Source organism: Podarcis muralis, chromosome 5 (genome assembly GCF_964188315.1).
Source record: "Podarcis muralis chromosome 5, rPodMur119.hap1.1, whole genome shotgun sequence".
NCBI lineage: Eukaryota > Metazoa > Chordata > Lepidosauria > Squamata > Lacertidae > Podarcis > Podarcis muralis.
In genome coordinates this window covers 42,954,274-42,982,055 of record NC_135659.1, presented here as the reverse complement: position 1 = coordinate 42,982,055, position 27,782 = coordinate 42,954,274, and the positions used below count along the sequence as shown (strand labels likewise).

The 27,782-nt window shown below is 45.0% G+C and overlaps 1 protein-coding gene and 2 long non-coding RNA genes across 4 annotated transcripts in view; 2 read left to right on the top strand and 1 right to left on the bottom strand.

The window, feature by feature from the left end:
* The window catches only part of LOC114598932 (uncharacterized), an 84,845-nt gene that overhangs the window by 35,137 nt on the left and 21,926 nt on the right, over window positions 1-27,782 (top strand). The gene's annotated exons all lie outside the window — the stretch shown is intronic.
* On the bottom strand, window positions 7,370-10,785 carry JUN (Jun proto-oncogene, AP-1 transcription factor subunit). The gene has a single exon (XM_028733314.2). The coding sequence runs from the start codon at window positions 9,701-9,703 to the stop codon at window positions 8,756-8,758; it is 948 nt and encodes a 315-aa protein (XP_028589147.1). The 5' UTR covers window positions 9,704-10,785; the 3' UTR covers window positions 7,370-8,755.
* LOC114598928 (uncharacterized) lies at window positions 11,180-20,135 on the top strand. Its single transcript, XR_003707193.2, has 3 exons — window positions 11,180-11,242; window positions 12,373-12,439; window positions 16,735-20,135. It is a non-coding gene; the product is annotated as an uncharacterized LOC114598928 (long non-coding RNA).

Sequence of the window (27,782 nt, the reverse complement as noted above, 5' to 3'; positions counted from 1 at the left end):
GCTGCAGTAGGCTCAGAACAGGTGAGGGTCACATGCCTCGTTAAGCCCAGATGCTGCAATCGGCATGTAGAATACAAAGAGGGAAGCAGAGCTGAGGTGCTGTGTCTGCTCAACTGTCCATGTTGAGGGAGTTGGGTGCTTCAGGGCCTCTATGGGATTGTGCTTTGGGTTTGGCCTGTATCCTGACTGCTGGACTTCAGACTTGGTGACTTGGACTGACCCTGAACCTCAGTTTCTGACCTTTGGACTCTGGGCTTCATGTGTGTGGATCGGCCCTCAGACTTTCAACTTTGGACATGGCACACTGACTTGCTGCCAGGTAGGCCAGGGTTTCAGGACGTGGGCAGGGCCTTTTCTAGTTTGTGGAACAATTTCTGGAGCATTGAAACGAGGTGGGCACAAGCTCTGTTGAGTTCTTGGTGCATCCTGAGAACATACCTGTTCCCCCAGGCCTATCCTGGTCACTGATACCAATGCCATTTTGAATTGTCTGGTTACTGTGGATGTTGCTGTTTCAACTGCATTTCTTAGGTTTTAATAGACTGGTTTTATTGTCAAATGTTAACAAAGCACTCTGGGGTTTTTAAAAGGGTGGTATAAAAATGTTTCAAATAAATAAGGTAAACGCCAGTGCCCGGTTATGGTGGCCTCTGATAAAAATCATGTCTTGAGTGGCTGATGGAACAGAGCCATCATGTGGAAATTTCCACTGATATGCTGCAAGTGTAAACAGAACAGCCCATGTGCTTCAGTGTTGGCTTTCACATCATGTCCAGATGGCAGCTGCCTACATTCCTGGTTAAAGCGAAAATTACAAAACAAAATAAGGAGTTGCCTTGTGCTAGCTTAGCCAGCCTGGTGCTTTCTGGTTGTTTTGGACTACAACTCCCATCAGCTTCAGCCAGTGCAGCAGTGCATTCCGGGACTGGTGGGAGCCCTAGACCAGGCACCCCCCAAACTCGACCCTCCAGATGTTTTGAGACTACAATTCCCATCATCCCTGACCACTGGTCCTGTTAGCTAGGGATGGTGGGAGTTGTAGTCCCGAAACAGCTGGAGGGCCGAGTTTGCCTATGCCTGCCCTAGACTGAAAGGTCTTAAGAGCACCAGGTTGGCCAAGACTTCCTTGTACTGGGACTAACCCATAGTCCCCCTAGCCTACTATCATCCATTCTAATGACAATGGTTCTCCCTAACCCAGAACCAATACTGAGATGCGGCATTGAACTTGGGTCAGGGGGACATCGTTTCAGATCCCCCACTCAGCACTGAAGCTTTTTGGATGACTTTGGATGTGCTATTTTTTGCTAGCGTAATCTACACTGCAGGGCTGCTGTTTAGAATAAAGCAAGGCGTGCCCATACAAATTCTTCCAGGTGGAGTTTATCAAGGATCGGGCATTAGGGACTTTGAAAGTCTTCATTGCACCATTAAGTTGTGATCACTGTCCCGCTTGGAAACACAAGGGTTGTCTTTTGGAAGAATGGGTGCTTTTCTTTCTAAAACCTGACCACTTTCAGTATGCGAAGGCAACACTGTGGACTGCGCAGCAAACTGGAAGTCATGTAGCATAATGGGCCAAGGAGAAGTCAGTTTCCTGGAATGTTAGGTAGAAACTCCCTGCAGGTATGAAGGATCTCTCCAGAAAGTACCCTGGGTGCAGGAGGTGGCTAAAGAAATGCCCTTTGGCAAACAGGTCTCAAAATCTGCAACCACGGGGGGGGGGGGTAGTCTTTTACTGGAGAAGGTAGAAACCTGCCCCTGATCCTTTCATATCAGTCTTTGTGCATGGATTGGGTTGGAAGCAAAAGCCTCCTTCCCAGCCTAGCGTTCCAAATTTATAGATGCGTATGGGATAAACATTTGGAGCAGTTTTCTGCTTTGGTACTTTGCTATTATATAATAGCAATACGGGCATCTAAGTATTGTGGACTTTGAGAGCTAGATTGAAAAGCAATTCAGATGTGTGATAACTAAATACAAAATGCTTTCTGACTGATAGGGGACTGTACACTTGACATTAAGATACCCAGAATGGTATACAACTGTCACGGGATCCCAGTGGCATTTTTCTCAATGCCTGCTTACTGTCCCACTTGTCTGATGTGCTACTTAACATTTTATTTATAAAACAAGGATTACCTGTCTTCTTTGGATGATTATTAGACATGTTGCTGTGTTGACTGACTGGCTGTGTTGGGTTCACACGAGACAGCTACATTTTAGGGGGCACTTGCCACATGGCTACCCCATGTAAAGTGCTTCATTTCATGTGCATTCATTAGTTCTGTGCTGTTTCCATGTTAACAATGTTGTTTCAGGCGACTCAAATTCCTATACAATGATGCTAAAGGTGGGATTTTTAAATGTCTGGTCTAATCTCACCTATCCCATTGGCTTTAAAATGGAATTGGGCAAATTTCATTGAGGATAAAGCTATCCATGACTACTACTTTTTAGCCGTGGCGCCTGCCTGGTGGAACACTCTCTCACAAGGGACCAGGCCTTGCGGGATTTGACATCCTTCCACAGGGCCTGCAAGACGGAGCTGTTCCGCCAGGCCTTTGGTCAGGGTTCAATCTGATTCTTCTTTCTGTATAAGAACGAGCATTAAAGAGGCCTCCTAGCCCATGCACAGGTTCTTTATAAGACCAGTGGTAACAGTTGGCCTTGGAGAATATTAACCACTCTCAATTTTACCTGTGGACTGCCATCTGTCCAGATTTTAATTTCCTCTGAACTAATTTTAAGATGTATTTTAATTGATTGCCTGTTCTTATGTTCTTTGTATACTGTTAGTTTTTCTGTAAGACCAATTGCAGTAATTAACAGTCAACAGGTTTACCACACCTATCAGCCAATCACCCATTCCCACCAGCCTTCTGAGTAATACCCCTCCCCATCCTCTCACTATATATAAGGGTCTGGTGACTTCTGTTTCAGTGTATCTGAAGAAGTGTGCATGCACATGAAAGCTCATACCAATAACTAACTTAGTTGGTCTCTAAGGTGCTACTGGAAGGATTTTTTTTATTTTGTTTCAACTACGGCAGACCAACACGGCTACCTACCTGTAATAGTTTTATGATGTTAGCACCCTGAGCCTGGCTCCGGCTGGGGAGGACGGGGTACAAATAAAAATTATTATTACTAAGCACTCTTTATTTAAGCTATACTAACCATTGGGACGCGGGTGGCGCTGTGGGTTAAACCACAGAGCCTAGGACTTGCCGATCAGAAGGTCAGCGGTTTGAATCCCCATGACAGGGTGAGCTCCCGTTGCTCAGTCCCTGCTCCTGCCAACCTAGCAATTCGAAAGCATGTCAAAGTGCAAGTAGATAAATAGGTACTGCTCCTGCGGGAAGGTAAACGGTGTTTCCGTGCGCTGCTCTGGTTCGCCAGAAGTGGCTTAGTCACGCTGGCCACATGACTCGGAAGCTGTACGTCGGCTCCCTAGGCCTATAGAGCGAGGTGAGCGCCGCAACCCCAGAGTCGGCCATGATTGGACCTAATGGTCAGGGGTCCCTTTACCTTTACTTTAACCATTGCTGGCAGGGTAACTGTGACACAAACAGCTGCAAGGCAGGCAGAAACTCAACCCATAAAGTTTTGCAATCACTGCCTCTCAATGCTAGGACTTTATTTACTGGATTTCTGTCTGTCATACAGTCAAAGTCGGAGGCAGCTTGCTAGAAATAAAGCCCTCCCCTGCCAATGGGTCTCTTTTGTTCCTGGACTTCAAGACCAGTAAGTGGGCTGGCACATTTAGTTGTTACATTTGGAGACTAGAAATGTTTTTTTTTGCGGGGGGGGGGGGTGTTAGAGAAGATTGTGGTACGTTTAGGAATTCCTTCTTTAGACTTGTGTGGAGATTGTTTTTTCACATGGGTAAGGCTGTTAAAGCGGGACGCGGGTGGCGCTGTGGGTAAAAGCCTCAGCGCCTAGGGCTTGCCGATCGAAAGGTCGGCGGTTCGAATCCCCGTGGCGGGGTGCGCTCCCATCGTTCTGTCCCAGCGCCTGCCAACCTAGCAGTTCGAAAGCACCCCCGGGTGCAAGTAGATAAATAGGGACTGCTTACAAGCAGGAAGGTAAACGGTGTTTCCGTGTGTGGCTCTGGCTCGCCAGAGCAGCGATGTCACGCTGGCCACGTGACCCGGAAGTGTCTCCGGACAGCGCTGGCCCCCAGCCTCTTGAGTGAGATGGGAACACAACCCTAGAGTCTGGCAAGACTGGCCCGTACGGGCAGGGGTACCTTTACCTTTAAGGCTGTTAAAAACCGACTGCAGCAACACTAAGAGTCCAAAAGCCTTCCAAATGGGGGTGTTATGGCAAGAAGATGCTCAACTTCTGGGTGTGCCAAATGTATACAGAGTGGTTCCAGAGCAGCATGAAAGCTTTAGAACTCTTTCACAATAGATCTCTGCGGTGAGAGTTACACCTTTTACCTCCCCAGGTAGCTGGACTTATTTTGCTAGCTGGCTCTTGCTAAGTAGCTGCAAAGCCACACCCAGCCATGCTGTGCAACTCCCCTGCTGCCTGCTTCCACATATGGTCAAAATCATCTACCTTCCGGGTTGCCTATGTCAGCAGTATGTACACTCAGCAAAGCAGTCTGTGATCCTCCCAGTAACTCTTTGTTTGGTAACTATTGATACAAACGTATACATCTACTTAGCAGTAAGCAAATAATACGCCCCAACATTATACCTGCCAGTATGTACGAGTTGGAAACAGAAAGGCAAAGTCTGTATCCACTATTAATATATTCTATTTCATGCAAGGATGGCAGAATATAGAATCTGAACAAGATCAAACCCACCCGCCCCAAAACATTATTGCTTCATTATGCCACTTAGGGGCACTGGGCTCCTAAGAGTAGGAGGAAAATAGCTTTGGACTCTTCAGAACTTCGGCAGCAAGCTTCTTTTCTAGCAGTTGCACAACAAGGCAGAAATCCAGCGGGCGAAGCCTAAATGAAATAACAAACTTGATTTGCTCCCTCCCTCATCCCAGTGCTGAAGGCATTACAGAATTATAGTGGGGATAAAGGTAAAGGGACCCCTGACTGTTAGGTCCAGTTGCGGACGACCCTGGGGTTGTGGTGCTCATCTCGCTTTACTGGCCAAGGGAGCCGGCGTTTGTCTGCAGACAGCTTTCTGGGTCATGTGACCAGCATGACTAAGCAGCTTCTGGCGAACCAGAGCAGCACACAGAAACGCCGTTTACCTTCCTGCCAGAGTGATACATATTTATCTACTTGCACTTTGACATGCTTTCGAACTGCTAGGTTGGCAGGAGCAGGGACCGAGCAATGGGAGCTCACCCCTTTGTGGGGATTTGAACCACCGACCTTCTGATCAGCAAGCCCTAGGCTCTGTGGTTTAGACCACAGCGCCACCCACGTCCCTATAGTGGGATTAGAGAGCTGAAAAGAATGTGAATAGATTTTACATCTGGCAACCAATGCACTCCTTGGGTTTCGGATAGTACATGGGTCAAGTCTAAAAAGCCCGGGACACAAGTTTTCATGGCCTTCTAGTGGCTATGGTGGCTCATTTACCAGAAGTAATGTCTTTAGCATTAACTCTGGAAGTGTAAACTCAATTCTGACCAAACTAAGCCTCCTAGTGTATGTTTTGCTCTAAGAGGCTTAGTTTGGTCAGAATCGAATATACACATCCAGAGTTAACGCTAAATACATTATTTCTGGTAAATGAGCCACCATAGCCACTAGAAGGCCATGAAAACTTGTGTCCTGGGCTTTTTAGACTTGTACACCGATGTACTATCTGAAACCAAAGAGGTACATTGGTTGCCAGATGTTGGTTTTTCCCCCAGCTCTCCTATCCCACTAGTAGGTTTGATGTAAACAACATTTATTTCTAAGTGAACCCCTTGTGAGTTGTGATTCACTGAGGAAACTTTTTAAAGAAAATAATTTCGATTTTTGCAGGCCATATTGTTTCAGCTAGAGTTGTCACCTTTTGTTCTTAAGGACCTTCTATACATTGAACAGCTGACGGACATGCAAGAATATATTCCTACTTGCAAGGAAGAGCTACACCCATTGAACTTCTGTTTGTCAGGAAGTAAAATCAAACAAATCTTGTCCCCACCTTCTAAAAAACAAAAAAAGGTTGCAACTGTAATACAGGCCTGGTTGTTTCCATTCACCAGACAGACATAACCTGCTTCTTTTCTTCAGTAGTCAAGAATCGGTTAACTCCCAAGACTCAGTCTATGGCACTGCTGGAATTATGTTTTAAAGGACCAATACCTCTTACCTGCTAATGTCTTGAGTTTTGAAGAGGGGTGGGGGGTTTAATAAGATCAAAAGTAATTGAATTCAAAAATAGCTTTAGAATTTTGAAAGTGTAAGTTACACAGGTCAATATTGAGGAAAGTTAGGAATATAGGAAACTGCCTTATAGCAATAGAGAGCTAGATAGACCTTGCATGTGGTCATTTCAGACAAGAGATCTTGTTCACTAGGCTTATGCTGAGATTTAATACAGGACCTATTGCATGCAAGGGATGTTCTCCTCAGCCGAGGTAAAGGTTCTCTTGCAAATCTGAAGAACCTAAGAAAACATTTTGCCTTTTGAGTTTTCTAAGTCCCAAAAAATGCAGTAACACTTGGTCTCAGCTAAATATTTTTGACAGCCCAATCTTATGGTTACTTGGAGACGTCCTATCATATTTAGTGGTACTATTAAGTAATTGTGCATAAAGGTGCATTTTAAGATTACAATCCCATGTTTACTACATAGGATGCCCCATTGTAATAAATGGGACTGCCTTCCAAAGAAAGGTCTTTAGAATTACACTGAAGCTGTGCATTACTCAAGTGTCTTGTTGAACAGACTTCATGTACCTAAACATGTTTACTTAGAAACAAGCTCCAAGTTTGAAAACCCTTGCTCTCTAGCAAGTTTCCATAGGACTGCAACTTGGGTGGGACTTGCTTCCAAATAAACCTAGCTAGAGGACACTGTTCTTTGTATTCCCCGGAGAAACAACTGGGACGTGCAGCCTGACCTAAATGTGTTCACTCAGAAGTAAATCCCACTAAGTTAAAACGCAGTTCCATCATAGGATAGCAACCTTAAGATACATTCTTAGGCATATATGTTCAAAAGTAAGTCTCATTCATTTCAGCAGACTGAGGATCACATTAGTCCTCTTTTTGCTGCATATGAAGATCTTCTATTGAAAAACAAAACAGCAATAATCTTAATGTCTTTCTGCCCAAAATGCACGTGCATTTTATGGCTCAAGTTTCAAAACACACCAACCAGTTTAAGTTGCATCCCCACTACCCCCTTTCTGGTGAAACAAAATCATAAGCGGGAAAAGGAATTCAAATCTGTTGAAAGAGTAATAGAATGACTTTATTGGACAACAGGCATAGCAATAAATACTCATGAACAGAGACTCTTTTAGATAACAAAAACATGAAGGTGACAAATTGCCAGATGAACGTTCCCTTTTTGAAAACTCTTCCTTGTCTTCAGGCAAAGAATATTTGCTTAACTTGGACACATAAATTGGGAATGACCAGTTACATTTGATAACTCATGGTGCAGAGCAGTGGATGCAACAGAACTCTACTCTTGCCCATCCCATTTTACTTCAGTTAGTTTTTAAAACTATGTCACCAGTTCCTTGTAGGCCATACAGACTGCAAGTTCAATTGATGAAACAGGCAGGATCTATGTTTCTTTCCAACACAGGGGGTCATTTATGTGCCCTCCAGTTAATAGAGGATAGAAGAAACAGTCTTATGGCACCTTAAAATCAGGAATGCCAAAAGACATTTTTGTTGTTGCTAAAGCTGCAATCCTGTTATGGATATAGCTCTGAGAACAAGTCCCACTGGACTCAATGGGACTTACTTCTGAGTAGGCATGGGCAGGTTTGCACGGTTACAGAAGTGTTGGGCTTCCCCCTCCCCCCTTTACAGCACTAGTTAACAAGAGTTTAACATCTAACCACAAGTTCATTCTGTATATGCCTGTCTTAATGGTACTAATCAAAGAAAGTGGGTGACTTAATTGTTTTTTTAAGAAAACATACCAACCCTTTATGCATTTCTTGTTCAGAACAAAAAAAACATTTAAAAAATTATATACTTTATTACAAATGGAAAAAACTCAGAAGATTGCTAAAAAAAAATCTCTTATTTACAAACAATACTGGGCAGAACCCAAATGAACATAAAAATAACTTACAAAGTCATGAAGTAGTTTTATTGACATTAATCAGCTGTCATAAAATAAAAAATATATATGTACATACACAACTCGACTTGAAGGCAGGCAGTATAGTTCAGCTTCTGTTGTTAGCCTCCCACAAACTCCCTCCCCATTATTTTTTTAAGGAGTACTAGAGAAAGCAAATCTACAGTGTCTACTGCAGTTTAACCTTTAATACTGAATGATCGTTGAATGTTAGGTCCATGCAGGTCTTGGTCAATGTTAAAAGAAAAAGGTAACACAAGGCTTCTTCATGCCTCGTCTGAATAGAACAGCCCTCTTGCGGAGCTGGACTGTCAACTGGTTTGCCACCACCTCAAACCAAAAGGCACACCAGTCTCTCCACGCATGCTTTGGGGGAAGAGGGGGGCACTCTCCGGAATCAATGCCTTTCAGCCTTTTCTTCCCGCCCGCCCCCCAAGTGAAGCTTTCCACCTCCCAACTTCCTTCTTTTTTCTGCTTAGTTTTGCCCCGTCACACAAGTTACTTTTCCAGTCTCTTCAAAAAGTCTGCAACTGCTGTGTGAGCATTAGCTGGCACCCACTGTTGACGTGATTCATGACCTTCTGCTTCAGCTGTGCAACCTGCTCTCGCAGCATATTGGCAGTGGATGCCAGCTCCGAGTTCTGGGCTTTCAAAGTTTTGACTTTTTCCTCCAACCTGGCAATGCGCTCCAGCTTCCTTTTCCGGCACTTGGAGGCCGCAATTCGGTTTCTCATGCGCTTCCTCTCAGCCTTGATCCTCTCCTGGGATTCCATGTCGATGGGCGACAGGGGAGGAGTCTCCCCGGGCATTTCTGGGACAGTCTGAGGCTCTTCTTTCAGAGCCTGAAGCCGGGGATGCTGCACAGGCATCTGGGGGTTCAGGTGATGTTGCGGAGGGTAGCTCAAGCTGCTGGCATTGTAGCTCGGCGCCGTGTTGAGTGCGTTGGGGTTGAAGTTGCTGAGGTTGGCGTAGACCGGAGGCTCGCTGTGCAAGTTGGCACTGAAGCTGTTGTTTCCAGCCATGGAAGAGACGGGGGTCATGCCGGTGTTTGAAGGCTGGGCAGCGGAGGTGACGTTGGGGGGCATGGTGTTCTGGTTGTGCAGCTCCGCCAGCGCCCTGACAAACCCTTCAGCAAACCCTTCTTGCTCGTCGGTGACATTTTTGGGGCAGAGGAACTGGGTTGGGGTCGGCGTGGTGGTGATCAGCCCGTTGCCAGACTGGATGATCAGCCTTTCCAGTTCAGGAGAGGCCAGCTTGAGAAGGCCCACATCTGGGGAAGTCAGGATATCGGCATTCTTGTTCCTCAGGTGGGGCTTCAGGTTACTGGAAGGGTCAGCCAGGTTGAGAGTCATGTTCTGCTTCAGCACCTTGGGGTTATTATATCCGTAAGTACCACTCTCTGGCTGCACAAACGTCGTATTGATGGCATCATCGTAGAATGTAGGTTCCATCTTTGCAGTCATAGAATACAGTCCACAAGTTGGTCCTACTTAGGACAAACAAACAAACAAACAAACAAGGAGAGGAAGCTGTGCCACAGCGTACACCACCCTTTCCCCCCTCTAAAAAAAACTTTTCAAACAGCTTTTCCGAGAGGAAAAGAACACAGAGAGGTGATGAATTAAAGTCTGGCTTTTTTGCCACAAGTCATTGGCTCGCCTGTCCCCGTTTTCCGCCCCCAAACTCCGAAAAGGAGGTCTGGATTTGACAAGCGGAGGCTTCCTCAGCTAAGAACAAGGTTCAGCGCAGTCATCAAGAGTGCGGAGCTCCAGAAAAACAACTCGCCCCAAAAGAGAGGAATAAAGTTCTTTATCGAAGTGCGGAATTCCCACTCCCGACCAAGGAATCCCAGGAGTTAAAACGTGGCTTCTTATCGCTGCGAATTGGAGGGGGGGGGGATGAAGGTTCGCGAGTCCCACAACTTTGGAAAAGTCCTCCTTTCCCCCCCGCGACTCCTCGATGCCTCCCTCCTCCTCGTGGGAGGGTCCTATGCTGCGCCGGAGTGTTCGCGAGTTTTCAAACACACTTGTTTCGCGTCCTCTCCGCTTTTCCAGTCTCTTTTCCCCACCGACACCGGAGTGGCTCTCAGTCACTGACTCGCCCCGAACGAAGAGTTTTCTTTTTCAGTGGGGGGGAAAGTTGCTGCAACTTCGGTCGCTCCCCACTTCGGGCTCCGATCCACAAGCTGCGGCGAGAAGTTGCGGCTCCGGACTCCGCACGACCGGCTCTCCTCCGGGGACCCAGGCTCCGGAAACCTGTCGCTCCGCTGGCGGCGGCGGCCGATCAAACACGTCCGGGCAAGATCCCAGCCAGGCGATCCCAGCCGCGTAGCCCAAGCGAGGCTCTGTCCGCTCGCCCTTCCCTCGGGGAGCAACGGGAGGGTCTCTCGAGCGCTCCGCGTCGCGAACCGGCCCGGTCTCTGCTGCCGCTTTCGCGGGTGTCTTTCCCGGTGCCGCTTTGCTGGGCGCGCTGCCGCTTTAAGCCGCCGCCTCCTCCTCCTCCTCTGCCGCGCACTCAGCCCCACTCTGAGCTCTTTCCCAGCGTGGAGCCCAACACTTATCAGCGAGCAGTAACCCACTAAAAATAGCCCATGATGTCACCCCGGGGCCTTCCCATTGGCTGCAGCCGCCTCTCACGCGGGGAGGGGGAGGGCGGGCGGCCGGGCCCAGCCTGTTGCAGAGCAGCCCATCTCCATGGCCACCCCACCCCCTTCAGAAGCTTCCCAGCCCTCTTTCTTTTTTTTTCTCCCTTCTTTGGTTCGCGGGGCATTGTGGGATGAGGTAATGCCTGGGCTCCGGTGCAGGGCATTGTGGGCTGACGTATTGTTTTTGAATATCTGGTTACCCGCTTAAGAGCTCTGGCCGGGTTGGAAGAACCGGGCAGTGATAGATACGCGCGCGCGGATGGGGGGGGGGCGGGGACGCGGCTGGTGATACCAAGTGGGAAATAGAAGGGGTGGGACGACACGCGCAAAGTTCGAAAGGGGCAACTTTAGGCAAAAGGTAATGGGGTAGAAATAATAATAATCCATCGTTTTCATCAAGCGCAGAGTTCCAAAAGGGTAACTTTATGCAGAGTGCTGGGGAGGAATTTTTTTAAAAAATATATTAATTATTAATACAATTATTTTAAAAAAAATTATCTCTTTCCGCGAGAAATAGGGGCAGTTTGTCCCAGGCTTGATGCCATCTGATATCACTGGACTTGGCTAAATGGGATTTCAGTCCTGTCCTAAGTAGCTTTCTGAGAAATCCCTCCCGCCTCTGCCATGCCCGGCAATCGCGTCCTTTAAGGAGGACTCCGGGGCCGCTGCTGCTGTTTCACGGCACATGGATCCGGGGGAGGAGGTGCGATGGGCTGACTCTCACGTGATTTTCCTTCCTCCGCCTCGCCGGGCTCCCCACCCCACCCCCTCCGGCGTCCTTCCCCAGCAGCCTAAGAGCTTCCAGGCAGGGGACAAGAGGGAGGGGGCGAGAGAGAAAGAGAGAGGCTGCCTACTTATTTGGAAGCGCATCCCGCTGGCACCGGCTTCCTTCCGAGGAAGCTTGAGCCGGGATCGGGGTGTCCTGCGCTCGCCGGCTGGAGAGAGGGGCAGTCCCGTGGAACTCGCTGCCTCTTTGCTTCTGAGCCCGCACATTAGGCTGGAGGAGATCGGGGGGCAGGGGGCTCAAAACCTCGCTTCCTTAACACACCTGTCGCCGCTGCCCCGAAGGATCTTTTTCTTTAGCGAACTTCCCGGGATGATGGGGTGTGGATACTTGGGGCAGAGCTGTGTCCGCGCCGGGCCGTCTGCTTTGCCGCTTTACGATCCTCTCGGAGCGCGATAGTGTCCTTCAAGGCGGGGAGGGGAGGGTCTGGTCTGTGTGTGTGTGTTTGTTTTTGAATCAGTAACATTATTTTTAAAAAGGAAAACTCGCATGCAGCCGAAAAGGCTTCCTTCGTAGCCCACTGGTGAGATCTTAAAAATCTCCGGCTTGTTTGCAATTCCGCCCCACTCCCTTTACGTTCAAAAATCGTCATGTTTTGGCCAGCTCCCGCCAAGAACTTTAACACTTTGTCTGCGCGATCCTTGCTAGCTTTTCCTTCACTCCTTTATTTTTCTCCCTCTTTTGGTTCAAATCGGTGTGCTTAGTTTCAAATGCTGGGAGCAGCGGGAAGAGAAGCGTCAGCTTCAACCCAGTCGCGACGGCGCTTGAAAGGTGACTTTACCTGGCCAGTTTTGGCTACCGAGCCACATAGCTTAACCCTTTCTATCCCCAGGGTCAGAAGCTGCCTTAAATCTCAGAATACTCTGCAAGCAGACGAAAAATGATGGGGATGTTAACAAAGCAAAAGCAAAACCCACGATAAGCTCCACAGGCAACTGCAGACACACTTACTTGGGTGCAAGTCCTGTTGAATAGCTTTCCCCATTTCCCTGCTTTTAAATAGTGAATTTTTGACTCCGATGAACTTTAGATTGCTTTTATAGGCTAATTGGCTCTGATTATTTCTCTGTGGTGTTTGACTCAGATGCTGAATTTTTAATGCTGGGGTTTGTTTACTAGTTTTATTGTGTGGTGCTGTAATTTATTGTTGTACTTTAGTGTTTGGTTTATGAACAGCCCACATAACACGGTTGTTGGGTGGCATTTGAACAATATTAATAAAGAAAGGCAGTGGCACTTACTTCAGAGGAAATGTTCATAGGATTGTACTCACAGTCCAACAGATGCTTAATTTATGCATAAGTTACATCAGCATCAAAGGAGCTTTTAGGCAAAGGTGCATAGGATTTGGATTCCTGAGGCTTCTTTATTTCATAGCTGATGTTTTAGAAAGCTTAAGTGGCACATTATTGGTAAGAAACTTCTCTGCAACCCTGAGAAATGAAAATGTTTTCATTTTAGCTTGGAAGAGCTCCTACTAAACAGGATCTGCAACCAATGCCCATTTCTGAAACAGAGTCTACCTTCAGCTTGGATGGAGCTGTTAATAACAACACAGCACAATCCTATCCATCTTTACTTGCAAACAAGTTCCACTCTGCTCAGTGGGGTTTACTCTCCTAGAAGTGTGCATAGGTGCGCAAAGTGCCATAGCTCTGTGGTAGAGCGACTGCATTGTAAGCAGAAGGGCCCAGATTCAATCCTGAAACTCAAAATGGTTTTCGACCTTCTAGTGGGACAGTGGACATGATTTTCACTGCTTGACAGCTTCAAGAAAAATTCAGAGACCAAAACCAACCCCTGTATATGGTGTTTATTGACCTGACTAAGGCCTTCAACACTGTAAATCATAATGCCCCGTGGACTGTCCTTCTAAGAATTGGCTGCCCAGATAAATTTGTGAACATCCTTTGGCTCCTCCACGATAACATGACAACAGCAATCACAGACAACAATGGCTTTCAAAGCAAACCATTTACAGTGGGATACATTTATAAATCACAGTTTCATACAAAAAATAACAAGGTGGTATACAACAACAACAACAACAATCCCAGTATTATGATAAAAGCATCAGGACACATCATTTGTTTGGCAGAAAATCTCAGGTTCAAAAGACTAGTTTGCATTTGAAGGCATCTACTCCCAAACACGCAAGTATTTCTTTGGGAAGTTTATGTTCTGTGGGATACATTTGCTTGTAGAACTGGAGGAAAGAGTAAAGGAAGAGTCAAAAGTTCAACTTTGCAAACCTTTCAAATTGGTATGGTTAGCCTGGGCCCATGGGTATAGCCAGGGGGTTGCAGCTGCTCCTACCTCCCAAATCAAGCAAGTAAATAAAAATACTTACCTGTGACACAATTGGTCAGTTTGTTAACTTGGTTCTGCCCCTGCCCCTTAAATCCTGGTTATGCCCATTCTTGGGCCTAGCAGTGATGTGAGGTGCAAGTACAGCATTCTGACTGCTGTCCTCTCAGCAGGCAACCCACACAGCCATGCTTACAAGGAAGAGAGCTGTTCTTTCTCAGCAGCTGCCTTGGAGGCTTGGTGGATGGGAAACAGAACAGGAGTAAAGCGACCTGGACTTTTTCAGGATGTCTACCTGGGTGAAGGCCTGGATAGGCTCTTTCTCAGTCAATTGCCCAATTGTTCTAGCAATTAGTTCACTTTCTTGCTCCATCTGCAAGTTCTGTTACGTCAACTTTATGAATTTGTTGTTTTTTCCATCCCCCAGCTTCATCATTAACATTAAGATTCAAACATCTAGTTTGCTACGTAGAAATGGTTACTGATCCTTCAGTTTCTAACAGTACAATGCTGCCATCAATGAAATGGTATCTGTTGGGCTTGTTAGACCTCAGGAGTAAGCCATCCATTTATTCACCACCCACAGCTTCCCTTTTGTAAGCACAATGTAACAGAGACAGAGATTTTCTCTCTCATATACAAATGTGATGTTTAAGGGTTGATTGTGTGACCAAAGCAGGTCATTCCAAGTCTTCTGAGGACAAGATGTAGGCCTGTACCTTTGGAAGATGATATTTCAGACCATTAATTGTGCTCTTAATTATTTGGAAGCTATGTGGTCAGTTGAAAGTACTGGTCTCTTGCATGCTACTGTGGCAATCTATAGGAGGTGAAAGGTAACACGGCCAAGTAATTCATGTCCAATTAAGGTGTAATACTATCATCATATGGGCGCAGACCTGTTAATCAGTACTATCCTGTTTGAGACATGTAGGTTTGGGCCAACATGGCTTCTTCTGCAGTGGCTCTTAAGAAGGGAATATAGGTGTCCTGCCCTTAGGCCATCATGCCCCTTCTGTACCCACATGTCTCCTACCTGTGGCTTTTGCACATCATGACCCCTTCAATATCTAGCTGAAGAAAGGCATTCATTGAAACAGTGTTGACCCAATACCAGGACCACAGAGCACCATGAGGCAATTGGCTCTGTTGCAACTCCACACCTGATATTATTGTGCTATTGTTTCGGCATATCAAATGGTCTTACTTCCATGCAAAAGTTGAAAAATGGGATGTGGGGCATGAATGGGATCATGTGCTAATATGGGCTGCAGTCATGTACAAGGCTATCATGTTCTGAAATATCAGGCAGTGTTGGCTTTGGAAAGTCCTGGAAATCTCAGCTTTCCACTCAGCAGATCTCCTCTGTTCCCTTTGCTATAATACAGGCATAGGCGAACTTGGCCCTCCAGATCTTTTGGAACTACAACTCCCATCATCCCTAGCTAACAGGACCAGTGGTCAGGGATGATGGGAACTGTAGTCCCAAAACAGCTGGAGGGCTGAGTTTGCCTATGCCTGATATAATACAAAAGTAGCTCAGGGAAAGGAAAATTTAAATACATAAATATCAAGAAATTGTGGCCTGCTGCCATGCAACTCAGTTTTTTAAAAGCACCATAAAAATCTACATGATTAACCTATTCATTTAGGTCTGTTTTTGCCAATCTGCTAAAGAAAATATTCTTTTTATTGAAATGGAGCATAAACTCAGTCTTTTACAGACGGTCTCCAATTGCATGTCTGAGTAAGCCTGTGAGTGGGCAGCTGTGCATCCTTCTGTAGAGAAAACCACCACCATCACCTGTTTATTTGTAACGAGAAGAAATATAACCATCCTAAAAATGTATTATATTGATTTTTTAAATACTTGATATTATGATTTATAACATTGTCTAAGACAATACTAATAAGCTATCCTGATTTAACAGCTTAAAGCTAAACAGATAATAATGCTGAGCACAGAAATAAAAAGGTAGCATACAAAACTACATATATTCCTTCATAATATACAAATATACCATTTTTAGTACATGAAGTGAAATAAGTGTGCTTCTGCCATCTCTCAGCCAAACCTACCTTACAGGGTTGTGGTGAGGATAAAATGCAGAGGAGGAGATGTGTGTGCTCCACCTCGGGCTCCTTGGAGGAAAGGCAGGATATAAGGATAATAATGAATTAATAATTCTGTATAAGCAGAAGAGAATATATGTATAGCGAGTGTTTTGTTTTGTTGTCTATTTTTGCTTTTCTTTCTGTTTCTGTTGCAGCAAACTAAAGAATTTCTATGCTGCTTAAGATGGAAAGTAAAAGTTAAATAATAATAATAATAATAATTTTATAAATATTACTATTTTCCAAGTATGTGAAGACCATAGTGTGACTTACATTAATAGCAAACATATACAAAGCATTAAAGTATACCGTTAAAATTGCAGTAAGACTGTTGGTTTAAATAAACCAGACACCATTCCTCTTTACCCTGGTCTTTAGCCATTAAATAATATAAGGCTTCTTAAAGCTGGGGGGGGGGGGGCTGCTATTTTATCATTATGCTGTCTATTACTGTGCTTTTTATTTTGTATTTATTAGTGTGCTCCCTAATGGAGAATCAGCTTTACCTCTTGCGGTTCACAGTTTTAAGTTTATCTGGTTTACCAACAGATAAAGTTCAGTAGTGAAAGATCCTGTCAGTTTTCACATTAGTTAGCCAGCGGCCCAGAAAGATTCCCGAATGCTTAAATTATTTTTTTCAACAGAATTTGGCATCCTGTCCAGATTGACACCTCATACTGTTGCAGCAGCTGTCAGAGCAATAGGACTCTTGACAACCAGGAAGGAAGCACTGTGCCTAGCCAAAAACAGGGAAGGAAGTAAATCTCTGTGAGATCAGAGGATGCAGTTGTAGATTGCAGCCTGAGGGATTCCTAAGCAAAACTGTCTGTCATTGTTGTGAACCTTTTGACTTCACTGAACAAAGGAAGTTAACCTTGCTCCCAGTCATCTAGTTCAGCTGGGTCTATAAGAGGGTTTCCCCAGCTCTTTCTGGAAAAACCAGCAGTGACTGAACCTGCCACCTCCTTCACAGATAGATGAAGCTTGACACCTGAGCTTCAGGTTCAAATGTGGGCTCATATAATTGTTAAAAAGCCATTGTGCACTTGGAAATGTGGTGGGGCCTCTGCAGAGTGGGTTTCTCCACCTACTTGCACTTGGCTGGCTCTTCAGGAAACCTATAATCATGCGCTGCACTTGGCTGATCTCTTGATTATACCTTCGTTACCTGATGCTGACACAAGGACACTGAAAAGCACACACGTTCTCGAGGTGGGTACTCAGGATTACCTCACATGGATTATAGTTACCTGCCAAAATAGTTTCAGTAGCCTGCCCTACACCTGGCGACAAAAGATTGTGAAAATGGCAGATAACATTTCTTCCTACCCTTTGGGTATATTGTAATTTCACTAAGCAGGAATATTTATAAGCCCGGGTGTGGTCTAAAGTAGGGGTGGCAAAACCTTTTCAGCCTGAGGGCTGCACAACCTTCTGAGGGCAACACGACAGTGTTGGGCAGGGGCAGAGGCAAACGTGAGTGGAGTAATGAATGTAAGCTGTTCAAGTTGTGGGTGAACATATCAGACGACACAGCGATTCTTCAAACAGCTCTTGTTTATTCACAGGCCAGAACAGAACTGAACTGAAGGGTTCAGCTAGCCTGCTTATATAGAGCTCCACTACAACACAACAGTAACCACTTTCTCTAACTATCCAATCACTAAGGGTCACTTTCAATTCCTTATTTGCATATGTGGACCTGAGTGAAAACTACCTACAGTATCCCCCTGCTGGCCCAGGGTGATAACTTCAGTACATAACATAAACTTTACCTGCGCACAGCACTCAACACTCACTCACACAGCCCTCCTGCCTTCCATTCAAGCAAGTAAGAGTCACCATGAGAGTTCAAGCATTCCATCCAGGAAAAACAGTGGGATGTACATAAGGAGCCCTTTTTGCAGTGCTATTTTTCTCACCATGAATGCCTCCCTCTTTCTCTTAGAATAGCAATGACACCCAACTGAGAGGTTCTGGAACTGCGTTCTGGTGAGTCTCCCCTGAAAAAAAAGCCCTGATGCTGACCTAAAGACGACATTGTGGCAGCTTTGCTCCTGCTCTGGTTCTGCTGCTGCTGTTAGCGAAACCATGGTTTGACTTAGCTCAACCTGGGCTCAAGGTTTGTCTTCTTCCTTTGCTCCACCTGCAGCAAAGTTTTGTTCTTGAGTTTACAACTTGATGGAGGAGACAAGCTAAGTCAAACCATGGCTTAGCAGCAGGAGAATCTGGGGAGGAGCGCAGGAGCCTCCATCTCTTCCAGGAGCCTTTACACTTAATGTGTTTACACTAAGTCATGGTTTGGCTTTGTGTTATGTGCAAGCCAGCTTATAGGAAAAAGCATAATACTCTTGATAATGTGGGAAGACGATTGCCATTTCACTTGCCTTTCTGCATCTGGAAACAGCCTAAATCTCTGCCTATATTTAAGGTGGAACTAAGCAGTACAAGAAGGGACACCCCAAAATGGTCTAATTTTGAAGGACAGTGACTTGGAGACAACATTCTGAAAAAGGAACAAAGTACAACATTCAGAGATCTGGGCATCATTTGCAAGGTGCCACTCTTCATTGGTTCTTTAATTCAGCTTTAGGCTGGCCTAAGCTTGCTAAACCAAAGAGAAGGGTAAATGTCTGTGGGGAAAATAATAGCAGGGCTCATCTTTGTTCCATTTTAAGACATGTTCGGTTTTTGTTTTCTCTTTTCCTAATCCCTTACATTAAACATGGAGTGGGGGTGATGTTTGGCCAGCCAATCCAGCATAAATGTCCAGGGCACAGGTGTTCAGTTTTTTGCCAGTTGTTTTCAGGTAGACATCATCAAGGAAGTCACAAGGCCAGTTCCATGGTTGAAGCCTTCAGGCAATGCCGGATTTACGTATAAGCTAAACAAGCTATAGCTTAAGGCCCCACTCTCGGGGGGGGGGGGGGCAAAAAAAACTAAAAAAACACACCACTGGATGTACATTTCGAAAGTATAAGATAAAAAACAAATAAAATAAAACCTACATACAGCAACTGTGTTTTGTGTTGTGTAGGCTCCTATTTATGTGCAAATGGCTTTAGATACCTATTAGGTCCATAAATTACCATATAGCATATATTCAACACAAAAAACAGCAACAATTTGTTGTTGACAAAGGACAGCTAGACATATAAAGGGCCCTATTACGTTCAGTTGCTTAGGGCCTCATCAAACCTAAATCTGGCCCTGCCTGCAGGTAATAAACCTATGGACCTCCAAATGCTGGATTCCAACTCCTATTAAACCCTGCCAGCATGGCCAGTGGTCAGGGATGATGGGAACTGTCATTGAAGAACATATGGAGGGCCAAAGTTTTCCCATCCTGAATGCAGTCAGTAACACAAACTTCTTGAATGGCTTGAGCAAATGGGATTACCAATTGAGAATCTGCACGGTCAAGGTTAGGATAATGGAAGTAACATGAAAGGCAAAGAAAATGGTGTGCAAAAGAGAGTCCACAGGACTTTTTTGTGCCCTGCAATGCACACCTTTTAAACTTGGTAGTCAATGATGCCTGTTAAATGTTGTCTGGAAGCAAACGGTTTCTTCAGTTTGGTTCAACAGATCTATAATTATTTCTTTGCACTGGCCATGTATCAGATTTAGGCATAACTGTTAAGCCATTGAATGAAACGAGTTGGGAGAGTCGCATTGATGCTTTGAAACCACTGAGCTATCATCTTGGAAGTATATAGGATGCTTTAATAGAGATGCTTGATGACACAAGCCTAAACGGTTTATCTGGAAATACTTCCTGAACTGAAGCTAAGGCCCTTGCTGATGCAGATTATAAGTTCAAATTTGTGGTATCCCTTGTTGCATGGTACAACATCCTTCTTGAAGTCAATCTTACAACCAAGCTTCTATAAAACAAGGAAGCTGATTTAAATTAAGCTACAAGCCAATTGCAAGTAACCAAGAATTGCCTTATGGGCTCCAGGTGTGATGATAGATGCTACTGAGCAAGTTTTGGTAGATGCTACTGCTCAAACCTCCAGTCAGTCATGAAGCTTACTAGGTGACCTTTGTCCTGTTACTGTCAGATAGGCCTACCTTGCAGGGTTGCAGTAAGAATTAAATGAAGAGGGAAAGAAGCATGTGTATCTCATTGCTCAAAAGATTTTGATAGTCTTATTAAAAATAATAAACAATGTTAACCTTGTATGCTGGCTTAGATTGGCAGCCACTGAGCTCTAGGGCTGGAAATGGTGATTTGTAGGTTATTAATCTCCTGCCAACCTAGCAGTTCGAAAGCACGTCAAAGTGCAAGTAGATAACCTTCCGGCGGGAAGGTAAACGCCGTTTCCGTGTGCTGCTCTGGTTCGCCAGAAGCAGCTTAGTCATGCTGGCCACATGACCTGGAAGCTGTACACTGGCTCCCTCAGCCAATAAAGCGAGATGAGTGCCGCAACCCCAGAGTCGGTCACGACTGGACCTAATAGTCAGGGGTCCCTTTACCTTTAATCAATGAAGAGACTGAGCCCCATATTTGCTATCTACTGTTGCCCCGCAGAGCCGTATACAGATTTCAGCCCTCTCCTCTAGCCTTCAGGGAGAAACACACACACACACAATTTCTGGGAACCAGATGTTGTCAGGGCCTGCTTTTGTGCTCCTTGTTGTAATGTTGTTGTGTCTGGGAGCAGCAGTGTCGACAGGTTCATGCTGGAAACTGAATTGTTGCCATGCTCCATTATTTGGCTAGAGGCTGTTGTGTCTCTAGACAAACCAGTTTTGCAGGGTTTTTAAGCTGGATGCTGGAGAATCTGAAATTGCCCCCATAAACACGACTGGCGCTGCAGTTTGGGTTGGAGTGATAGTAGCAGACACTTATTGGAATAATTCCCATGACCACTAAAGCAAGAGCAAGGTTTGCAGCACCTTACAAGTACCTTTACTATGGCATAAACTTTCATGGTCTAGTGTCCATTTCGTCTGAATGAGGCAGGAAGTGTAATCCTCGGTTGTCAGTGTATATAGACCATGGTGTGTGGGTGTGGAAGCAGTGCAATCAGGGGGAAATGAAATGTAAAAAAAGTACAGATGGTGACAATTCAATTAGGACTAGAATGCATGCAAAATAAGCATAGCAACCCTTTCCTAAAGAAGCGAAAGGTGATAAAAACACTCAACTTATTAATGCGGAGTTAATATAACAATTGCGGTGGAACACTGTATGCTTTCTTTGCATGCATTCCTTCTATACATTGGGATTGTCACATTTCATTTTCCTCTGACCTCGTTGCTCGGTACTTGCAGCTGAGGATGTCACTCCATGCCTGTGATGAAGCGAGCAACAAATTTGTTGTTACTGTTTCCTCTGCAACACAGACGACTCTTCTGAAAACCATGGCCAGAGCATAAGAAGAGCCCAGCTGGATGAAACCAAAGACCCATCTAGCCCTAAGGTCCCGTTTGCACATTGGCCAGCCACATGCCTATGAGAAAGATGCAAGCAGAACCTCAGTGCAACAGACATGATCAGAAAACTGTATTTGGAGGCTTACTGCCTACAGTAGTGGAGATACGGCATAGCCATAGTGGCTAGTACCTCCTCAGTCTTATCCTCCATGAACTTGTCTTTTAAAGCCATCCAAGTTGGTAGCCATCACTACCTCCACTTGGTGAGGACCGACAATAACCATTCTCCCTGCAACGTCCAGAGTAATTCATAGGAGCCAACTCCAAGGGGGCAAGGGGTCTTTAGCAGCCCCCCCCATAAAAATGGCATTGCCATTCAACTGGTGTGCATGTATTGTGTCATGTGATTGATTATGGGGGGGCTTACCTGCCCCCCATCTTACCTGCCCCCCCATATTTTATTCAAGTTGGCACTCCTGTATCTGATACATTTTTAAATAAATAAATATTCACCCAGGTATTCATTTTTAAAAGAAAAGGGGAGTAGGAAACCATGCAAACCATCCCTTGCATGTGAAATTGATGAAGCAGGACTTGCTTGCTAGCCAGGCTTGTCAATTACCCCAGGCTAATAGTGCCTGTTATTGGGAAGGGGAGAGGGAATCCAGAGGAGCCAGGTTCCTTCTCCCACAGCAGCAGTTCTCTCCTCTGCATCCCCCATAATGTTTGAGTAACTTGCATCCTGCCAGTGCCGCTACAGCAGTCTAGGCGACAGTCTCTTCCATTCCCCCAGAGAAATAACTGTCTGCAGTACAAGCCCTGAGGTCCCAGCTTCCTGGGCCGCCACCCATTCCCCACCGAACTGCTGTGGCATCACCGGGCTTGTGATCATCTTCATCCCTCCTGCCTACCACCTGCTCTGCCCTTTCATTGTTTTATTCAGCATCTTGGCTAATAGCAGCAGCAGCAGCATTCTGTCAATGTGTTAGCTAAACAAAAGCCCTTCTCAAGTCTTTGGTGCTGTGTCAATAAATCGGGTGTTGCATTCAGAGGTGCCACAGATTGAAGTTTAGAAGAGAAGAGGCTCCCTCCAAAGATGAGGGTGCGTGAGTAAGCGTGCCGGGCTTAACAGCTTTTCCTTCTCCCCAGTGGCGATTGCAACAGGATTGCAACAGCCCAGCCTAGCTGAGCCACTGCACGTAGTACGGATGTGTCTGCAGTGCTAACTTCGAGAGAAGACACGAGGCAGGGATTCTCACAATGGTTTCCGAGCTCTGATAGCAGCCTGGTTTTCACTGGAAGAATTCCTTCCCCTGCTCATTGTACTCTTAAGGATTTGTGGAGTTTGCTCAAGTTCGAGAAAGAGGACAACCTACCTGAGTGGTTTATCATATGCAGCCCTGGCTTGAAAGTCTGCTTGTCACTTCCTTATTTAGTTTGCATTTCCTGCCTCTGCCGTGCATTGTAAAAATTCAACATAATTTTAAAATATTTCTATCAATATTGGTTCCACAATAATAACACAAGACTGTTGCTGAGTCACAAGAGTGATTCAAAGGCACCTGAATCCCAACGTATGTCTGCCCAGAAATAAATCCCATGCTGTTCAGTGAGGCTTACTCCCAGGTAAGTGTGTATAAGGCATCAAATACACTCGCCTGGGACATCTTTCCCAGCCCCAGTAGCCAGGGGCCATGACAGCAATCTCCAACAAAGTCTTGTTTCCTGGGTGGAACTTGGTTATTGGCATCTCTCTCCGCCTCCCCCCCCCCCATTAGTTGTTCAACTTCCCTTTTCTGATAGCTACTTGGTAAATTTTATCTCGGTTACAGAGATTGGAAGCTGCCTTATACTGAATTGCAGGGGCAGCCCTAGACATTTTGCTGCCTGAAACAAAATGTCCTGCTCAACTTCCTCCTAAAGTCAATAATGACAGAGACAGACACAACTTGCCAGGGAGGGCATGCCACAAATGGGGAACCACCACTGAAAAGGCCCTGTCAAGTGTCAATGACAACCAAAAATAGAAGCCACCTATTTTTGACAACACAGGAAGTGTTTCGGGCAGCAGTTGTGGGGAAGTGAAATGGAAGATGCTGAGATGTCAGGGTTCCTAGAAGGATGCTCTGAGTGCAATAAGCTTCCCAATATAATTACTGCAAATTCATTTTAATGTGACTATATATTCATGAGTAAAACTCTAATGTGATGGCATCATGTCCACATTCACTCATCTTTTTGGATTTATCTCATTTCCTTGTTGCATACCAGAAGCAGAAGCACAACTCTGACCTACTGTCTTTTTTCATCCTAACCCACCTCAAGGACCATGTTTGGTATGAGTGTGTCCTCTGGGTAGACAGCTTGTGGCAATGGCCCAGTTAATATGCCCCAAGTGGAGCAGTCACATACCACCCCACCCCCCGCCTCTGGCCCTGTGTGGAGCAGTTCCGCAGTCACGGAACATATCAGCCAATAGAACCATGCCACAGGTTAATATCCACATCACAAGGAATACCTTAATGTTAGAAGAAGAAAGGAGGAAGGCATCGGTGAAACTCAACACGCGTTCCATCATGATACTCATTTGCATTAAGTCAATAGGTAAGAGACACGTTCTGGGTCACCGCCTCAAAGGGTGTGCACTTAAGATAACACAGTCAGATTCCAAGATATCTACATGGTCTATTGGTTGCGTAGCATGAAGATAAGATGCACATTTGTGTTGCATATATGGTAGTGCTTTCCGTTTGAGAAATGGTTTTGTGTATTCACCTTTGACCACCATTACCAGTGTGTCATGCCTTCAGATCTGTTTGCTTTTGAAAATTTCATTTATACTGCCCTGACCTGTTTTAAACAAATGGGCTCTTGGAAAGGCTTAAAAGAAATAGCAAGGCAAAGTTCCATGCCTTTTACCAGAATGTAGAGCATGACCTCTCCCCACTACTGTCATCCAGAACAAAACTCTTGAGGTTGCACAAGGTCAACTAAAACCCAGCAAAAGGAAATGCTTATTAGACACATGCATGGTTTCATCTGTGGAACTGCCCTAGGATGTATTCTGCCCACCTAACATATATGGTTATAATCCACGGCTGCCAAAAATGCAGTCTTCATTTCCAGAGATAGGCTATCTTTGACTGTTGCTTCCTAGAATTCCTCCATCTCATCCTCATTGTTGATAGAAAGCTAACATTGAGCAAGAACCGGTCTGACTCAACACAGCAGTCCTTGTCTTCTTGAACAGCTTCCTTCCTCCTATAAGGTCATAATGGTAGTTTGAGGATCCACACTGAAGTTCATTCTTACAATCCAGCCAATTAAATGAGGTGGTTGTCCTAACAAAAGGCATAGTTTGAACTAATGAATACTTAGAAAAATGTACTTCCCAAGGACAAGCAGTTGTGAACAGTTGCCTCCCTTCATTTTTCCACTACATTATTTTATCATCCCAATCTACATACACAGGACGCACACACACACACACACACACACTCCAAAGCCTTAGTTTTCTCTAAAGCTAGAATCCCAAAAGTTGGCTCAAAAACCATTCCAAGCGAGTGAGAGGAAGCTGGGGGGCGGGAATGAGGCTGTTTGTGAAATGGCAGATTCTCTGTCACTTCCAGGTACGAAACAGCAGCAGACAAATCTGGCAAGACAGAAATCAGTCACCCACAGATTGGATTTCTCCCAAGAGTTGCCTGTTGCTTCCTGCTGGTTGTATGAGGAGGAAACGAATGAATCTTGTGTTGGAGATGTTATTGTAGTGCCAAGAGATGCTTAGGAAATCTTGGTACGAAGCAGAAAATGTCAGTATTATTGGCAGAGGCCAACAAAACGTTTCTTTGCCTGTTTTTCCTTTTCATGGTACCATCGCAGTGGAATGTAACACCTCAAAGGTGCAAGCTTTCCTAGGAGTGAAGTTAGTTAAAAATGTAAGGCAGTCAAGATTATAGGTTTTTTATTCTCCTTTCACACCTTGCGGGGGGGGGGGGGGACGGATGGGGATGGGCTGTTTGGACTCAACATGTAGCATCTGTTCCAAATCAGTTAGTAAAGATTCAGTTTCAACTTACCTTTTTGTCTTTTTTTTTTTTAATTAAACCTGGTGAGAATTGTAGGTGACAATTTAGTTTTAGCAAATTAAAAATGCTGACCAGAATCGGCAACTGCTGATACCAACTGCTCAAGGGACATGATCAGGTGCATTGCCTCTCTCACGCATCACAATTATACCCTGAACAGTAGTGAGGACTACTTGGCAGGCTAGACAAACACACAAAGCAATATATCCACTGGAATTTTGCACACTGCTTCCAGTGAAAGAGCAACGGCAGGGTGGCACTAGAGGTCTCCATTCTGGGAGCACCGCCTGACCCCACCATCACACATGCTAGCATATCTCCACAATAATTGGGACCCCATGTTTCTGAAACGTCTTCTCTAGTATTATGCTATAATACACAGGCCTCTGGATTGCTGCCATCCATGACTACACTTTCGGCGGGTGAGGGACTATCTTTTGCAATCTCACAAACTAAGTTTTTAAACAACAGATCAGTGCTGCTTGTTGCAATTCAACATTTCACAAATAAAAAGAGATGCAGACAACATTCTGGAGAAAACAATAAATTACACAAACAATATAATAAGCCATTATATGCTCTGCTCAGACCACAATCCAAACAATATCTGATTATTATTTACAGAACTGTGTTAAAAATCTGGTCTCTTTGGGATAATAGATGAGTTGGGTCACTTCGATGTATAAAATAGTTTGCAATATTCAGCATTTATAATTTGTTTCCTTTCCATTCTTTATATCTGGAAGTCAAAAGGAAATTGGTCAAATAACTAACTGATATTAAGAACAGTTTGTCTCTTTGCTGCTTCAGATTCTTAAATCTGCAGCCTCAAAGATTTTTGTTTGTTATCACTGTAATCATTGTAATCTAAAATACTAAGACGTGTAGTTTCACTTCTTCACTGCAGGATTAGTATGCACACAAAGGGACTAACCTGTTGTGCATTTTCTAAACTAGAACCACTTTTGAATTTAGAGAACAATAAATTAACTATACAATAGCCTGGTCCCAGAATCACTGAAGGGCTCTCTCGTCCAATCTAAGCCTGCCCAGTCACACTGATTGTTGCTCCATGTTTTCCTGACCACACAGGAAACAGCCTCCTCAGAATTTGGAATTCTTTCCCCTGGGAAGCCTATTTGTCGTCTTCCTGCTGTTCTGATGTAAAGGATGTTTGAAAATCATTCTTCCAAATGACACTTGGAAGCACAGTACTGGCTGCCACTGTATTTGCGGTGTCTGCTGCTGCTCGTTGCTTTAAATAATTTTATTGCTTTTTTATGCTTTTTAGGTTTGTGTTAGCTTTTGTTTTGGCTTTGTACCAGGTGGAATAGAAATGCTAATTATTAAAAGCAACTACTACAATACAAAACACTGAAAAATATGGATGATTGCATGGTAATGAACTCTGATCCACAATACCAAGGTAGAGTTGTGGCCTGCTTCTCCAAGGGTTGTTTCCAAATCAGAAAAAAGTAACCTTGATTAGTAAGTTTTGCTTGGTTTCTTGTAGTTGTGATAATGAAGTTAATCTCCGTTACTGGGTAGCATACCCTCCTGCATGTTGGGTCCCAAAACTGGGGTGCATGTCTCCCTGTCTGAGCTCCCACACGAGTCATGTGACTCACACAAGACCACAGAGCCCAAAAGACATGCTTTTTAGGGCAGTGCTCTCACGGCACCCCAAAACACACATTTTTGGGGCAGTGTGTGAGATTGCGCCCCCCCAAAAGTGTTTTTTCTTGGGCGAGATCTCGGCGCAAAATTGCACAAGATCATGGTGCCCAAAATGACTGCCATGCTCTCACAGAAAATAATGGGATGTGCCATGGTTTTCTAGGACACTTGTGGGGTATGGGGTAATAGGCAGGCTGTTTATGTATCAGGCCTGTCTTCCCACAGGCAGAATTGGAGTAGAAAGCTAGAAACAATGGTAGCCCATGGTGCTAAGAGCTGGAGTCAGGATCCAATTGGAACTTGAGGAACAGGTGAGGGAGTAGGGGAGTCTGGGGTGAGAAAGGTAGTTTAAGCAGCAGAGCCATCCCGACTTGCTTGCCTACGTCACCCAAAGTATATACAGTGGTGCCTCGCAAGACGAAATTGATTCGTTCCGCAAGTTTTTTCTTCTTGCGAGTTTTTCGTCTTGCGAAGCACGGTTTCCCATAGGAATGCATTGAAAATCAATCAATGCGTTCCTATGGAAACCGACTTCAGACCAG

What these genes read in the sequence shown, in the direction of transcription:
- JUN (XM_028733314.2), bottom strand. Translation starts at nt 9,703, where the DNA reads ATGACTGCAAAGATGGAACCTACATTCTACGATGATGCCATCAATACG.